We start from the raw sequence: 17,543 nt of genomic DNA, 5'->3' as shown, positions 1-17,543 counted from the left end.
ACAAGTGGTGATAGACCACCACCTGCTTTTTTCTTCCCCCGTTTCTTCTGTTTATCGAACCGCCTTCGCTATTGGTTTGTTTTGCTCCCTTTTGTTTGTCTCTGGAAATGTGCAAAAATCTCGATGTGCATGCTCTGTGTCTGTGTCTGTGTATGTGTGTGTGTGTGTGTGTCTGTGTCGTCCGTTTGTTGCGATTGTTTTCTTTTTCCCTATTGTTTCGTTTAGATAACTACTGTCCTGCCACACGATACGCTTCTCAATACATCCTTGGTACAACCGTGAACCATCTGTCTGGGCCATCCCGTTCTGTATGTTGCGTTGCCGTTGTTGGATGCCCGGCAACGGTTCCTATTGGAGGACTCGGACTGTTTGAATTGAAGGGCACAGGGCACAAACCCCCACCCGCTCCGTAAATAACAATATTGCAAACTTAAACCAATAACAATGCTGTCGCCTTACATACACACTATTGCTATATGCGCAGGGCCATTCTAGTTGTAAGAAAACTGAACCTTCGCTTGACCGACACCTAGTAAATGCATATCGAATGGCACGCGACACATAACCTAGAACATTAGAAAAAGTTGTCTCACCGTCCTGTACTGCCGCGGGTGCTACCGCCGCATCACCGCCGCATCCTTGGTGGTGCCCCTGGACTCTGGACGTTCGCGATTCCACTCCACACTCTGGCTTCGGAGACCGGTGACCAAACACGTTCCCAGTTAAGTACGGGTCTCTGGCCTACTGTCTGGCTGTGAATGGAGCAGTGGATCCGGCGCACGTAAAATCCGTTGGCACTGCTTGGCGTTCGAATGTACCTTCCTCCTCCTCCTTAACCGTGAGCTCTCCACCCCCGTTTGGGTACCTAAACCTAGAATGTGGCCGCTTGTCCCAGCGCATGAAAATAACTGTCAAAATAAACGACCAGCTGTCAGTGGCGCGCGCCCGCGTGTGTATATACTAAGCAAATACTAATCGATCATTGTGCGTTGGTGGTGGTGAACATTCGAACGTTTGCCAAATAAAGCACTCTCTCTCTCTCTCGCTCTCCCCTCTGATCTCACCTCGTTTCCTCAAAGGCAAAGGCATCCCTGCTGTGGGGGGGGTGGGCTGCTCTGTAACGGCTGTACCGTAACGTGCGCTACGGTAGTCCTTCTCCTCAGGTCCTTCACTATCTACATGCAAAAACGTAACGTAACCCCTCTCTGCCCTGCCCTATCCTAGCGGACCCCATCGCTTTCGCCCCACCAGTGCGAAGGAGCCAGTCCACCACCACCACCACCACCGTCGTCGGCGGCGGCATTGCTTCGGGCGGCGGCGTTCAGATAACAGTCGACGAAGAGCCGCCGCCGGGTCATCATGCAGGATGCGGTGTCTACCGAGGCCAGTAGCGCCAACGAGTGCTGTGGATGCTGCGGATGGTACGCTGCTGGCTGGGACGGTGCTGGATGGTAGGGCAGTAGGGCTTCGGGTACGATCGTGGAGACCGTCGGTGGGACTGCTGCCTTCCTGTAGTGCTGCGGGCGTTGGTGGTGCGGGTGGTGGTGCTGGTGGAACACGCTCGTACTGCGCGTGATGGTGGTGGTGGTCGTGCTGCAGACACCGGAAGCGCTTCCACAGTGAACGGCGTTCGTGGTGACGACCGTGTTGACGTTGCTGGTGGCGATAATCTTGGTGGCGGTGCCGTCGCCGACCGTTAAGTCGGCTGGCGGCTGCGTCGGCGGGGACGGCGGCCCGTTCACGGCGGCTCGTCCGTATTTGGCCGGACGACCACGTCCACGGCGCATCCCGTCCCGCTGTTGGTGGTGGTGGTGGTGATGGTGGTGTGGTGGCTGGTACTGATGATGGTTGTGGTTGTGGACGTACGGTGCGGGCGATGCACCGGGGGACGGAATATCCTGTCCCGGCTCGGTGCCTTATTTGCCATCCCTGTACGGCTTGCAGTACGAGTAGCGGTGGTTCATGTGCTGGCTGTAGGAGCCGGAGTGCGAGAAGCGCTTCAGGCACTTGCAGCACTGGAACGGCTTCTCGCCACTGTGCAGCCGCTTGTGCTCGGTCAGGTGGTGCTTGTGCTTGAACGCTTTCGGGCACTCGACGCACTTGTACGGCCGTTGACCTGTGGCGGACAGGTAAGACACAGAGTTTAGGTTAACGCGCTTTGTTCCATCTATCCTTAGTATCGGGCGTACAAATAGAAAACCGCGGCGCTAGCAGCTGCAAATTAAACGATAAAAATATGCAAAACCCTGGCAAGTGACAGTTGAGGCATCTGTCAACAACAACAACATGGCAAAATTTGAGCCGAACAAGAGCCGCTTGCGGGAAGTGATGCGTTTTTGCGTTTCATGCCAAAAAAAATGCAGCTGAAGCGCATCGAATGATAGTAGAAGTTAATGGTGACGCCTGCATTAGTGAAAGTGTCGTGTCGAGAGTGGTTTTGCAAGTTCAAAAACGGCGATTAGGACGTGCAAGACAAGGAGCGTCCCGGACCGGTGCAAAAGTTGCCGAAGATGCCGAAACGAATTGAAAACTTTGCTGGAAGAAGATAAACCGAACATTCATCGCTCGAAGCTGATGCCCTGTCTTTGGTGGGACCAGCTCGGCGTTGTCTATTACGAACCATGGCAGCCAGGCGAAACCATTACAGGAGCCCGGTATCGGGCACAACTAATCGCGGCTGAGTCGAGCGTTGAAGGAAAAGCGGCCACAATATTCAGACATCGCCCCGTCAGACTACTATTTATTCCGATCGCTGACGCACGACCTGGCCAATGGCAATTACTGTGAAGAATGAGTTTGTAAGGAGTTTTTTATAATAAGGAGCCTCAAATGATGAGAAAAAACGGCGGTTTTCTATTTGTACGCCTGATGATTATTATTATTTATTTATTATTACAAAATATTTTCACCGTTCACCGGCTTGACAGTGCTCACGAAAGGAAGGAAAATAAGGAGAGGATGAAGAGGAGGGAGAGGATTGCAGAAAGCAGTCAAGGAGGCCTTAGGGCCTAAGCCGGGATTGACGCGGTGCTAACAAACCCCCCCTCCTGTCGTAAACTACATCGTTACAGAAAGCAACAGTGGTGACTTACCCGAGTGCTCGTACTTGTGCCGCTGCAGTGAGCTGTGCTTGCTGAACGTTTTATCGCACTGATCGCAAACGTACTGCCCCTCGGCGTCCGGTGCCTGGTGCTGGTGCTGGTGCTGGTGATGCTGATTGTCCTTAGCACTCCCCTGGCCCGCCACCGCCATGATGGTGCTGCAAACGTAGGGTGGGGCCACACGCTTCGGCACGTTTAGCATCGACTGGAGCATCTTCTTCTCGCTGAACGCACCGTAGTACTTGCTGCCGGTTACCTCGTACCCACCGCCACCGCCGCCCACCGCGTCGTGCAGGTCGTCCCGCGGTACCGGGCTAAGGCTAGCGAGGCTGGTACCGCTCCCGGCGCTAGCACCGGTGCTAGCTAGTTTCGGCGAGATCTGGTGGAACATCGGATCCAGCGGACCGGGCAGGCCGGCCGGATGGTGGAGGGCCGCTATCGACGGCCCCCGGAATGTGCCCGGTTGCCCCGCCAGGTGCGTGTACAGCAGGGGCTGGTGGTGCGACGACGGGGACGACGCTTTGCGTAGGCTGTCGTCGAAGCTCAGCTGCAGCGGAGCCGGCGCGTTGGCATTGTGGTGGATCGGGTGAATGTCGTTGTAGTAGAACGCGGCCGGCAAGTGGGATGTTTTGATCGTGAGGTTCATCGCTTCGTTCAGCGCCGACATGGTGTCGGCCTGGCCCGCAGCCTGCAGCAGGACGGCCGGCAGGGACCCCACCGCCCCTGAGGTGGCCGTCGAGTCACTGGCCGCCGCACTCAGGAGGGCCGCTCCTTCCGCCATCGCGAGGTCCTTCTTGAGCGACAGGTCGAGCGGCTGATCGGTGGCCTCGTGCCCCGTCACCACCGACGGGGCACGGTCGGCGTGCAGGGGCGAACTGGGGGCCGCTCCGGCCACCACCGGGTCGCCGGTCGGGCCCAGCGCCGAGCCTATCTTGCGCTCGCGGGACCGATTGTTCTGGAACCAGACCTGCACCACCCGGGCCTCCATCTTGACGTGCTGGGCGATGGCCTGAAACTCGTCCCGGCTCGGCTTGCTGTTGTGCGCGTAGTACCGCTTCAGCTCGCTCTGCTGCTCCTCCGAGATGGCCGTCCGGACGCGAACCTTGCTGCTGCCGGTGCTGCTGCAGCCACTTCCGCTGCTGCTGCTGCTCGTCACGTGCCCCTGGCCACCGGTCGGGTGGCTGGCGCCGGCCGCTTGATTCATCACCAGCGCCGTCGTCTCGTAGTCGGTGTCATCTTCACTGCAGCTGCTCCCGTACGTCGTGGTGCTGTCCGCACCCAACGCCGCCGTCAACGGCATGGCGGCGGCACTCGCCGCTACCGCAGCCGCCGCCACGAACTGATTCCGCAGGAGCGACTCCTTGCAGAACAGCTGCGTGTGTTGCATCAGCTCGGTTTGGTTGGAAAAGTTGTGACCACAGTACACGCACTGTAGCTGCGCGGCAACGGCGACGGCCGCCGGCAACCCGGACGAGGACGAAGAGTGCGGCAGCGGTGGTGGTGGTGGTGGCGGCGATTTTTCATACACCCGCTCCGCCGGTTCCAGTGGTTCCGTTTTCATCGCCACCGGTGCTCCCGGTTCCGGTGATCCTTGCCCACCCCCGTACGGATGCCGCTCGGTGGGGTGTCCTGGCCCCGTATCATCCATCGGCACATCGGCAGCGTCCGGTGGTTCCTGTTTGGTCGGAAGCGGATCGAACCGCCAACTCCCGTCCCTTTCGACCTCCCCGTCCGGATCGTCCGGTTTGATGGTGGCACCCGAATCCTGTTCCCGGCCGCCGCCGCCCGCAGCAGAGCTATCGTCCTCGGCCGCATCTTCACCGGCCATATCACATTCCGCGAGCGGTTCCACCTTCTCGCCGTCCCCGTCAACCTCCATGGGGGCCTCCTCGGGGCTGTCCACGATCAGCTCGTCCTCGTGGCCCTTGCCGGGGGACGGTAGGGCCACCGCACACGCGTCACTGGCCGCCGGCTCCCGGGCGGCGCCCGGCTCCTGTGCCTCCTCTTCCTCCTCTGCCTCTTCGCTGCCTGTCAGCTGTCCGTGGGGTTTGTAGATCAGCGAACCCATCGTGTCGGCCGCGGTTTGCTGGTGGTGGTGGTGCTGCTGCTGCTGCTGGGCAGCCGCCGACAGCTCAAGCAAACACTGCAGGCTGTAGGTCTGGTTGCTGATCATCGCCATCGAGTAGAACGGGTTGCCGAGTGTGGCCAGCAGGTTCATCGCACCGTAGTTCGACTGCGTGTACTTGGAGAGCATCGGAAACAGGGCGTCGGCCGCCGCCGCCGCCGGCAGACCGGCGGCACCGGCGGCCACGGCAGCTACGGCCGCCGCCGCCGCCGACGACGACGACGACGACGATCCTTCAAGGGTCTGCGGGCCGACCGGGGCCGAGGAAGACGAGGACGCGGAGGAGGAGGAGGGCGAGATGGGAAGGTGGCCCGGTTTCCCTCCGAGCGCCCGCATCCCCCCGCCCGTCGCCCAGTCCAGGTCGAGGTGGAGGGCGGCGGCGGCGGCGGCGGCGGCCGCGACGGCCGCCCTGCCGGCGGCCGTACGGTGATCGATGACAGCGACCGGCGCCTGTGACAGCGCCTGTGACTTTCTCCCACCACTCGCCACACAGTTGACGTTTATCGCAAGGCCACTATTGTTGTTGTTGTTGCTACTGCTGCTGCTACTGCTACTGTTCTTGTGCGGGTAGTGTGTGTTGTTTTTGTTATTGCTACTAGTGTTGTTGTTGTAGTTGTGCTGGAGCTGGTGGTGGTGGTGGTGGTGGTGCATCTTGATGCCGATGTTGATGCACTTCTTCGAGGTCATGTGGCTCGAGTAGGAGCCGGAGTGCGAGAAGCGCTTGCCGCAGTTGCTGCAGACGAACGGTTTCTCGCCCGAGTGGATACGCACGTGCTCCTTCAGGTGATGCTTAAACTTGAACGCTTTATCACAGTCGTTGCATTTGAACTTCCGCAGCAGGGTCGACTCGTCGTGCGAAATCATGTGCCGCTGCAGCCGGTACACGTTGGCGAACGGTTTGTTGCACACCTTGCAGCACTGTGGAGACGGAGAGGAAGGCATACAATTTGGGCGAATCGGTGCGTGGTGTAATGGGCCGATTTGGGACGGAAGTCGAAGATGGAGCTTGATCGGTATGGTGTTCGCTCAGCTTTCTCGGATGAACCGGTACCCATATAAAGCATGGTCCACTTATCAGAGAATCGTGTTTGTTTTTTAAAGAAATCAAATGTTTGTAATATCTAAATGAATGAATTCTATTTTATTCAAAGTATATGTGTCTGGCCAAGCCAAGAAAGAGCCAAGTCTGCTGAATGCAGCGGGAGCTCCCATCCAAGTGATTTGATCGTATCCTGAAACAGCATGTGGGGGCATGGAGACGCCAGGTTGTTTTGGCCATTGTGCCCCACCAGGCGCCTCCATTCGGAATGCTAGAAATTGGTTTTTGGAATTGTTTTTTGATCATGTGCATGGTTCAAACTGATCATTTGTTGTTAGAAACGATCAGAATTAATGTTTTCATCCCAGTTTTGCGAACTTTTAGGAAGCATCACACCTTTCTTTCCCTTCAGAAAGTGCGTTTTTTTTGAGTCCTTGGTTGCAAACGGATTTAATTTTTTTTCGACCTGAACTCATTTACCTGATATCAAAACAAGGTAATGATGAGGGAACCGCTAAACTGGGAAGTCCAAATTGACAGGTAGAGCCTCCCTTTAAAAAACACGATTCTCAAGTTTTAGACCTGGTAGAATCCTGGGGAAAAGTTGTATGTTTTCGAGAAAAGTTGTATGTTCTGGTGGTCGGATTTAAAATGTTTTGATAGTTATGGCTTTAGTAAACATTCGACTTTCAGTGCAGAAAGTTTCATCTTGATACGCGGAGCTTATAGCAATTTATGCTTAATGGAACTAGAAAGAAGAAAAATAATTGTGCACATTCACGTCGAGAACCCCACGTGGTCCCACTTTAAAAATCTTAAAAACACAAAAATTCGTTAAATCAACTTTATATGCTGTGCTCCACCGTTTCCGGGAACCCATTACCGTAGATCGAAAGATTCAGAAGTCGACGTCGTAGTGGACGGCATACGACCGGCCGCTGAACTGGAAGGTTTTCAGATCAATCGAGGCAAATCCTGGACTTAAGGTTCGGGATATTGCAAAAAAATATGGTGCAAGCAGAAGCACTGTCCAGAGGATCTGTCTACGAAGAGGCTACTGTTTTTTCCTTGCATGCAAGCATCCAAACAAAACACGAACGACGACGAAACATACGTGAAAATGCATTTTGGATAGCTTCCTGGACCAAAATTTTATCTTGCCACGGCACGGGGAGATGTTCCCTCCAAGTTAAAATTTGTATTCGCCAATAAATTTGCACGGAAATTAATGATTTAGCAAGGAATTTGCACAGGTGGACGGAAAACCACGGTTCTAATCACAAACACGACGATGAACTCAACGGTGTTCAAGAAAGAGTGCCTCAAAAAGCAAGCTCTATCATTTATTAAGTCACACAAAGGTTAAGTTTTGGCTTGATTTGGAAAGCTGCTACTATAGTAGGGAGGCAGAACTTTCCTCCGGCATTGGTTAAAATCGTGCAATGCTTCCTTAGCGAAAGACAGAACATAGTAACTATAAACAACGTCCAAGGAACACTCTTTATACCTGTAGCTGGTGTAGCACAGGGAAGCGTCATATCACCACCGCTATTCAACATCTATATCTCAGATATCCCTAAGATGACAAAATGCACTCGACACCTCTTCGCGGATGAAGGCAAACAACCCAGGAGAATAATCACTTCCCTAAACAATGCTCTACGTCAGTACAAAAAAGTTTTGTAGTAAATGGAAACTAAGAATTAACGAAACGAAAACAGAAGCAATATACTTCACACGCAACAGATGTAGTAGGAAACTACCATCAACCGGACCAACTATAAATTAAATTAAGGTACCTTGGACGCCGACAACATAGTCGAGAAATATTCTAAAAACTGCCGACCGAACACACTCGTATCCCTTACAAACATTATGGAGCATACAAACAACAGTCAGTGCGAATTTATAGCGCCCAAAAGGGACGAAAAATAGAAACAACGAGGAGTGCTAAAGCGAACCTGTTATTACAATGTACCGCTCGGCTCTCTTGTCACGATCATGTAAATTACATCCAATAAACACACAACTACTACTAATAACTATAGCAGGGAGGTAGTTCAGTGGTACCGTGACAATAAGGTGGATTTCAACGCAAAGGATATCAACCCACCAAATTGCCCTGAACTTCGCCCAATCGAAAAATATTGGGCAACAATCAATATTTCATCCGACGACCAACAAAATAAATTTATGAAATTTTTCTCCTAAAGTACAATAAAATACCTTCATTTTGACTCCTTGACATGTTTCCTAAGTCAAACCATCCGCGAGATAGAGCTAACTTCCCGATTCTAAGTGGACCAGGCTTTATTCGCTTAGCTCTAATAACTCTCTAAGGTTTTGTGTATGATTCGCCAGTATTCCAGGCAGTTCAGGTCTTGTATCGGATCTTCGCGTCCAGAGGGAGCAGAACCCAGCCCGAGTAGATGATGAAGAAAAACCCAAGTAGATTAGGACAGACAGTAGGACTTACCACGACGGCCGAGGCGGAGTGCTGCATCTCGTGCTTCTCGTACTGACTGCGACTCGCGAACGTCGCTGGACACTGCGCACAGAGGTACATCATCTCGGGGTCCTTACCGGACAGCAGGCAGCTGGCGGTGCTGCTGGCGGCGCTGCTGGCGTTACTGCTGCCGCTCCGCGCCGGACTGATCACCGGCGTGCTGCGGCCGTACGATCCATTGGTCTGCTGGAGGTGATAGGGCGGCGACAGATGGTACGGAGGGTGCTGGAGGTCCGCACTGCCACCGACGCCGATCGGCGTGGGCGTCAGTGTCGTCGTTTCCGACCCTCCTACCTCTGTCTGCTCGTCATCCCGGTCGGTCTCGTCCTCCTTGGCCAGGCTCCGGTTCCGGCCGGTGGTGGGCTGCTCTTTGGCCTGGCGAAGCTGCTGCTCCTGCTGCTGCTGCAGCAAACTGATGCACTTCGCCTGTAACCGACTGCCGACGAGATCTCCACTCGCCCGGCTGCTCTTGCCCCCCACCAGCAGCTCGAGCGGCGCGAATGGGACCCGGACTATTTCGGAGGCTGCGTCCACGTCGTCGTCTTCGTCGACTTCGGCATCCTCCTCGGCGCCCTCCTCGTCATCGTTCTCAGCATCCGGATCACTGCTACCAGCGTCACCCGAGCTGGCACCGTTGTGAGGCTCTGCTCGTGGCACTGCCAGGTGGTTACTGCTGCTGTCGTCGTCCACGTCGCTACCAGTACTGTGGTGCTGCTGCTGTATGTGGTCTTTGAGCATCTGTGTACGAGATAGGAATAGATCAATGTAATTGAGTTAAAAAAAACAGGACCCAACAATTTGGTAGCAACCCGAGCAACAACTTGGACATCGAAATACTTGCAAAAAGGCAGGTGATCTTGACGTGGCCTTTGCTTCGATTTATATTTTACTTTTACGATTCATATTAATATTTCACTTCTGGGAGGTTCTAAATCCGATGGCATTGAGTGTCCTCGCTTTCATAATTTATGTAATATGCAATAACAACTATTTGAAAAATATTTATGTTCATATCTCCCTCATCGTCTCCTCCAGTCCCTCCAGATCAAAAGCGTGAATCAGCTATTCAAGGCTTTTACAATCTAGACCAGTATCGAACGCTCGTTTTATTTATCCATCCCACGAAATCTACCCTTATCCACAGGATACACCCTACAGTGGGGAATTTGTAAGGGAAAGGCGGACATATTTGTTTTTAGGAAGAATCTATGGACTTTTTTCCAACGTTTTTGTTTTATTTCCATGTGTTTTCATTAAATTCAACTTTTTATGTGTAATAGGCGCGTTCAAGTACATTAAATGTGCTTTTTTCGTTATTTTAAGGTTTTTAAACGCCTCAAGTATGCAATCTGCATTGCAACAAAAAAATCAGTGCTTTACACTATCGTAAAAGCAAATATCGAATTTCTGCTACAAATCGAATGTCTTGTGAGTTTAAAAAAGGATATAAAATGATCAAGGAGCTTTACCCACTCCGTTTGTGGGAATTTTGAAGCAAGCAATTGTTACCATCCGAAGTATCCAACCCATGAACTATTATTTAAACGTTGGATAGAATACTTATTAGTCTCTTCATCCGACGTAAAATCGATATTACCTACTTGGTTAAATACATGATCCATCGCAATATCGTCATTAATGTTTTTCCTCCATGATAAAAAATCTTCAACTACATCAGGAAAACTAAGTTTATGGTTTTTTGCTGCCTACAATCCAATGAATAAGAATTAATTTTGGGGTCACTGCTATGTATTGCCCGAATGAATGTCTTCTAAATTATTTTTTCTGGAAAATTTTCTTGTCTAAACATTTTGTCTAAATTTTGAAAATTATTAGCATCACTCATCTGGTTAGGCGTTGCACTACAAATAGGGCAACGCATACTTGATTGATCGGTGATCACTGTTAAAACTTAGTTTATCTAAATAATAGAAAAGGCATACGGACAATATGTTTTGTATGTCTATTTCATAGACTACATAAAGACCCAGGCGCCTCGTTATACATCAGGTGTTTTCTTAAAACAAGCCTAGCGAATGAATAAGAATATGCAAACAAAACATACCGAAAATATTTTTAAATTGCCTAAACTTTGATTGTAATGTCTTGTTTAGTTGCGGGAGGTCGCGGGTTAAATTTGCTACATTAGCAAAGTTGAAAAACTGTATTTTTTCGTAGTTGTCTATACTAATTCCCGATAAAAATGTAATGTGCAATGCAAAACGTAAACGTTTGATGTTTTCATACGAAAGAAGGATTCATAACCTTCCAAATGATGTATAATATAGGTACATTACCGTCGGAGAACTGTGCTAACGATCGCGTTACAGGAGCTGAAAAGAGTTGGTTTTAGAGAGCCATTTTTATCACTCTTTCGACTTTGACAAATGATTTCTCGGAATCTGCGCAACATGGAAAGCTAAAAAATCGCATTTGTCATAGATAATTTATCTATTTTAGGCTATTATAACTAAAACCGTCAGTTTTTAAAGTTGACTTATGACCGCCTTTTCCCCATAGTGCACCGGTCACTTAAACGCCGCTAGTTATGCAATCGGCATGACAACTGCTCGAATGTCAGTCTCAAGTGAATGACTTGATGGATAATCATCTCTAAATATCGAACTAAACATTTGATAAAAATGTTATCACTTATGCGTGTTTACTTACACAGGAATATTAACTATTTCATTTCTTCATCCAAAGTCGTATTGTCTACATCCTGAAAAGTTAACAGCCTAAGCGTCCGAACCAGTTAGTCTTCAAAATTGCCTTCTTTTCACGACATTTTTCTTGGCAATTCAATCACGTCTTCTAAACTGTATTTGTCTTTCAATAATGTTTTCATTTAACTTATTCTGCGTCGGTTTTGACGCTTTCAAACTACTCAGAGCTGACTTGACATGTGGCTGAGTTAATTATACAGAGGACAGCCACGGCTTATAGCGTTCAGCAGCAATAAAGTACGTTCAAGTGATATTATATTATTACATTGTTACACTATTGCCAATTTAAGGGTGGCGAACAATTCCATTCCTGCCCCTCCGCCCCGACTTTAGAGACCAGCCGGGCGGAGCAGCTATCAGGGGACTCTCAGGAGGTTTCACGCAAAGTACCTCAAAAATTCTAGTTGCGTGCGTACGCTGACACCTTTACTACGGCTGTGACAATCACCGTGTTGGCAATCTCAAACTGACACACATAAGCAAACAGACTCCCGGTGTAACTCCTTCCTAATCCCGATGGCGATGTTGTTGGCGATTGGTCGGTCGGTCGCTGTAACAACAGACTACCGCTTATCATGCGCACAGAACTCCATCCACGTCCATTCCATTCCAATTCTTCGTCTACCGACCTGGCCTAATCTGCCGGAACGTGCCAGTTGCCAGTGGCTGTGGGCTCCGTGCTTCGCACTCAGACGGATCGATTGATGAACGCAAGATTCGAGTAACATCTACCTCTACACCCAACTGTTTGTCTGCCCCCGTCCCCGTTTGGCCGCTTGCGACGGGAAGATAACTTAGTGTCAGACACTTACCTCGATTCCTTGAACGGTCTGGTGGCATTGGGGGCACTGGACGCAGCAGTCGGCGGCGGCTAGTGTATTGGTTTCACTATCCTTGGGCAGCCCAGACGTCAGGGAAGGAACTGCAAGGGGAATAGAGAGTGAAATGGGAGAGAGCAGATAAGAAATATAGGTTAGAAATACGATCGTCATCGGTCGATCGGTTTCTGCGGTTCAAGAACGATGGTGTCACGGTGCTGGCGGCCACTGGGTACTGCGCTGCGGCCTGAGCCTGTTGCCGCCGCTACTTCTACGCATTGGCAATGGGCTTTGGCATTATTCACATTGATTAGCAGTCGATGTAGGATTATTTTGGTTCACTCCGAGTATACCCCGATTGATGTTCGAGCATGGCTGCAGATATTTTACCGTCGCCTGAGATCTGTTCCGAGCCGCCATTGCTGACATTTGCCGAAGGAACGTAAACAGTGATCGTAGCTGCTGATTACGCGGCTACGCAATGTGATGTGAGGCGTAAACAGCGTCGTGAACGGCACACGGAAAACTGAGTGCTCCACATAACCTTGCAGTCGTAGCCGTAGCAGAAAATAAGGCATCCGAAAGTGGGTTTTGGATAACGCTTGGGTCAGTACTGCCCCTCGGAGAGCTCATACAATTGATTAAAAAGCGTTACTGAAAAACCTGTTCGGAATGTGCACGTCTGCCCTTATTAAATCAATAGTTCTGGACAAACTAACTCAATTCGAAACTGTTTCGCTCACATATCGTGTCGTGTCGTTTATACAAAACGACGAATGTATGCCTCTGAGAGATGGGCTCTGTTTAAAATAGACGAGACCCTTTTAGCCACGTCCGAGAGGAAGATGCTCAGATTGGTTTTATGGTCCCGTACGACGGCCTTACTGCAGAGTATGCGCCTTGCTAGGCTTCGGTAGGCTGGTCATGTCATGAGAACCGCGGACGATGAGCCAACCCACAAAGGTAAGGTGAGGTGGTGGACAAAGACGCTCACGAAAATAGTATGGAAGTAAGTAATTTACTTCCGAAGATACTTGGTGATATTTTTCAGATCGGTAACCAGGAAGTGATTCTACTAAGAGATAAACATATCTAAATTTGGCCACAATGAATTGACTATAAATTTTATGATTGCACACATTCTAGGTGTAGAAAACGATCTAACTAAACTTCAGAACTTCTAAACTTGGTGGCATTGGTGGAAGCAATATTTCTATTGTATACACCTGTGTATTTTGATGGCGTTGTTTCCTCTCCGTGTTTGTTTGGATTAGTAAAACTACGGAATCGTGTTCTAGTGCTATGTAAACGCGAATTGAACAACAAGACTTTTGAACTGCTCAGAAAGTGAATCCTAATGAGATTCGTCGTCGTTTACGGCCTGTTTATTGTGACGACACCGTTGGTAGGTTTACTGTCAATCGATGAGTAATAACATTCGGTGATAAGCTTCCTGGAAAATCCTTCATTGCTTACAAAACACACACCGGATGTCCAATGACTGTTGCAGGCGATAAACGTCGCAAACTCACCGACGACTACACGTCGAATCACTCAACAGCGTGTTGCAAACCGAATTGCACTATCCAACAATAATGATGAACAATTGAACCATAATCTTACAATGTTTGTTGTAATGATGTAATGTTTGAGAAGTAAAGCAATCGACCTATCGACCTTAGCCTTAACGACAAATAATTTAAATAAATCACGTGCCCGAAAGTTGCGTGCGACACAATGTTCACGGCTTCAAGAAACTTCCTGGTCCAGACTTTTACACAGTCTTGCACGGCAGCAAGGATCACATGGAGATTAAAATACGATACATGATATTCGCTTCGAGACTAAACTGTTTACGTTTACTGATGGCGATGGCTATAAACCATGAACAATACCACTAACGAGGACGACACACTCATACAGCGTGAGCCAAGAAATGTCCTCGAATGTTTTTTCATACAAATTCACTCACGCTGTATACATATACGTATACATAACAAATCGGCCGGTATTGGTCGTACAAAGTTTTTACAACACTGAATCCTAGTGAAAAGAATCAAAATGAAGTGCTCGAAAACTGCTGCTGTGACACACTGCTCAGGAATCTTGTCGGTCAATCAATAAGTTTCCTGGTCCAGAATTTGACACAACATTACACACTGCAGCAAGGATCACATGGTTACACGATGTTCACTTTTCAATATAAAGGTCGTTCAATTAATTCATTAATTAAATCGTTCTTTTTCTGAAACATGTGTTTGAAAGTAACGGTCATAACGCTATAGTTTTTTTTGTTCGAATCTTGTTCCTTGTCGAAAAGTTGACTTGCAAGACCAAGAACCCATGGCTGCTACTATTTCACTGCGGTTCACTTCTTATGAAAGTATGGAAAAATGTCCCCTTGATTTAATCGCTTCGAAGGAGACGAGAAGTTCTATCGACACGAGACCCGGGAATTCTTGCATTAAAGTGCTTGCTATTAAATCCTTGCTTGTGACTAAAGAGGAAGTAAAAGCCATTTTCAGGTTTTTAGCCATCCATCTGATGCGTGTGTGACTAAATTGTGAAGTATACACGTATATAGTATACTGCGTGCACTACCGAAGTTAGTGAGCTTCCGGAAGGCAAAACCTGCTTAAAGGTCCATTCGTACCAAGCTGCAGATCCTTTGGTTTTTTCCCTTGAACCGTACGACTACGAACACGCACACATCCTTTCTTCCTGTTCGAAGGCGCGCAAGTACAAGTACACCACCTCGTAGCGCAAGAAAGTCCTCCACCAGTCCTCAGTGGTCTATAGATAGCGCTGTAGATTAGCGAGCGTGGTGGTCGCACTGAACACCCAGCGGGGGGTAGTGGGGGGGCCCAGCGAAAGGTGATGCGAACGCACACCTAGAGAGAGAGAGTGGCCCGCACAACACGACGTCACAACGCGTCGCGGGCTTAGGGCACCGCCCATCATCGTCGGCGGCCCCGGATGTACCAATAACATCTCGCGTCCCCCGGTGCAACTTCCACATACTATCCCCCCCAGCCGGGGGATTGGCGTCCGAGCAGGGCGTTCGGCTTTCACTGGCTGGCACAGGTGCCACAGGCGAGCCGAGTCTACCGGCCCCACCCGAAAGGATGGGCACGGTCCCCTATACACACCTGGCCAGTCGGTGAGTCCTGTGCGAGCGAATAAAAAAAGGGCCGGAAAACGGAAAGGACACGTCCCGGGCCCCACTGAACTTGCACTGCCTTTGTTTGCCAAGTGAAGGGTTCATGTCACGGTCGCCATGTGTGTCATGTGGCCATGCCAGGAAGCGAACGAAGCGAAAACAATCAGCATTTTGATAGTCCCAGGCATGCGTGTGCACTTGACGACCTGCGGTGTGTGGTTCCGTCGTCCGGTTTCCGCCGAAAGATCGGGTGCCGGGGGTTGAGGATCGACGCTCCGGCTCCTATCGACTTGAACGATCGCACCGCACTGCTACTGCTCGCGCACACGCTTCCGTGTGTGCTGAGACCGTGTGGCCTATAATGGAGCGCGCCATTATCAGCATCCGCCGCCCAGCAGCAGCAGCAGCAGCAGCAGCAGCAGCAGCTGCAGCACTGGCCCGAACCTCAAGAGGGAAGTCGTCCACGGGGAATCCACGTCCAACCCTATCGGCATCCCGCGCCAAAGGGATCACCATGCACCGTGAGGGTGGTTTTTTCTTTTCTTCTTCTCCCCGACACGTCAATTGCCTGCGTTAGGTAGCGCAGACGGCGGAGACTCCTGGAGCCCGTCTCTCTCACTCACTTTATCTCCAGTGTGTCCGAGAACACGGAGGCGTCACACGGAGGCCGCTGCGCGAAACCCGAGCTCCCGGGTTCGCTTATCGCGCGCGCCGGCTTATGGCTTGCGCTCTGCCCACACGGTGCCGAGGAGGTGCCGGAGCCATCGGAAGTCTTCGCACTATCGCCAGTCCGCCAGTGTACGATGTTTTGTCACCACACCCCGCAACCTGACCGGAAAGATCGCGTCGCAGGACCGACCCTGAGCGAACGTAGGGTCCGGTCCCGTTCCGGCCGCCAATCGGCAACGTTGATAACCATGTGCGTAGCTCCGGGCAGAGGGCTGGTGACGCATGTGCCGCTTATCAGCAGCAGCAGCAGCACCAGCACCAAGCCCAGGCACGGCCCAGTTCCTGTTCGTTCCCGTGTGCCGTGGAGACTTCGCTCGGCTCACACACAGGTACTCGATCGAATCCAGTCCGGCCTGGGGGCAGATACCTGATAGGCTGAGCCCTCGGATTACTGCTCGCCCCTCGGAAGACCAATTACTGGGAGGATAGATATAAGGTGGCCATTAAAGTGCTCGGCTCGGCGAAGGAAACCCGAGGCGAGGTTCTCATCGCCCTGTGGCTGTGGCTGTCGGATGGGAGGGAGTCGAATCACGGAGATGATTCACGATGGCGATGGCCACACGAATATTGTGAAAGTATATATCTATAGAGAGAGCGCTATATTTTTGCCAACCATAAGGATGTTGGGTGTTGGAGAAATCTTGGGATTCATCCTTTCGTCCCCGCCATTTTCGCAGGGCGCGTGTGACCACTTCGAGGGGTCCCTGGACTTGCTGGCAAGTGAAACGCATCGGGGGGGCGCATGGTATCTGGTCTCTGGTTTAATTTTACAGACCAGACACTACATGTGGGTGTACATCACTTTTTCTTTCCTACATCTCCCGTGCGCCGAGCTAGCCTTTCCGGTGGTCCGGTCAACACTGTGTTCGCACCTTAGATACCTCGGAACGCTTGGAACGCTTGGAACGCTTGTTCGGCAGGGGAACCCGCGTGTATTAGGAGAACTGGGCCGACTGGGGGCTGGGACACTTACATTGCAATGAAAACTTGGTCGACGATGGCATGATACTTTCTTCTGCTGCTTTGTAGTACGTCGGCACCGCCACGCTACAGGACACCATTGATTGCGGATTCGGCAGGATTGGCTCTGCCGTCTCGCTGGAGCTAAAACACGTATCGTCTTTGTTCTTTCACGCCGTTTCACGCACTTTTGCTTCTCCCACTACCACCACTCGTTTCTCGGCCCCACCCTCATTTCCATTCCGCTCCACCTTCCCCCCTCCCACCCCCCTCCCTTCCTTGGCTCCTTTGGCCTGCACCTTCGGTTTGGCCTGTGGATGGAAAAGCAGGGCCGTCCCCGGCTGTAGAGACCGCACTTTTTCCTCTTCCGCTCTTCTGG

At 50.9% G+C, this 17,543-nt stretch overlaps 1 protein-coding gene across 1 annotated transcript; it reads right to left on the bottom strand.

Annotated features, from left to right (window-relative positions):
- Window positions 1-1,916: 1,916 nt before the first annotated feature.
- LOC131213228 (zinc finger protein 1) lies at window positions 1,917-17,265 on the bottom strand. Its single transcript, XM_058207225.1, has 9 exons — window positions 17,178-17,265; window positions 12,310-12,419; window positions 8,742-9,509; window positions 5,482-6,144; window positions 4,630-5,334; window positions 4,397-4,536; window positions 4,322-4,351; window positions 3,093-4,237; window positions 1,917-2,116 (listed from the first exon to the last, which is right to left on the bottom strand). The coding sequence occupies exons 1-9, from the start codon at window positions 17,263-17,265 to the stop codon at window positions 1,917-1,919; spliced, it is 3,849 nt and encodes a 1,282-aa protein (XP_058063208.1).
- Between the last annotated feature and the right edge of the window lie 278 nt (window positions 17,266-17,543).

This window comes from Anopheles bellator, chromosome X (genome assembly GCF_943735745.2).
Source record: "Anopheles bellator chromosome X, idAnoBellAS_SP24_06.2, whole genome shotgun sequence".
Classification (NCBI taxonomy): domain Eukaryota; kingdom Metazoa; phylum Arthropoda; class Insecta; order Diptera; family Culicidae; genus Anopheles; species Anopheles bellator.
Note: the sequence above shows the minus strand (reverse complement) of the source record. Positions and strands in the feature narration are given on the sequence as shown.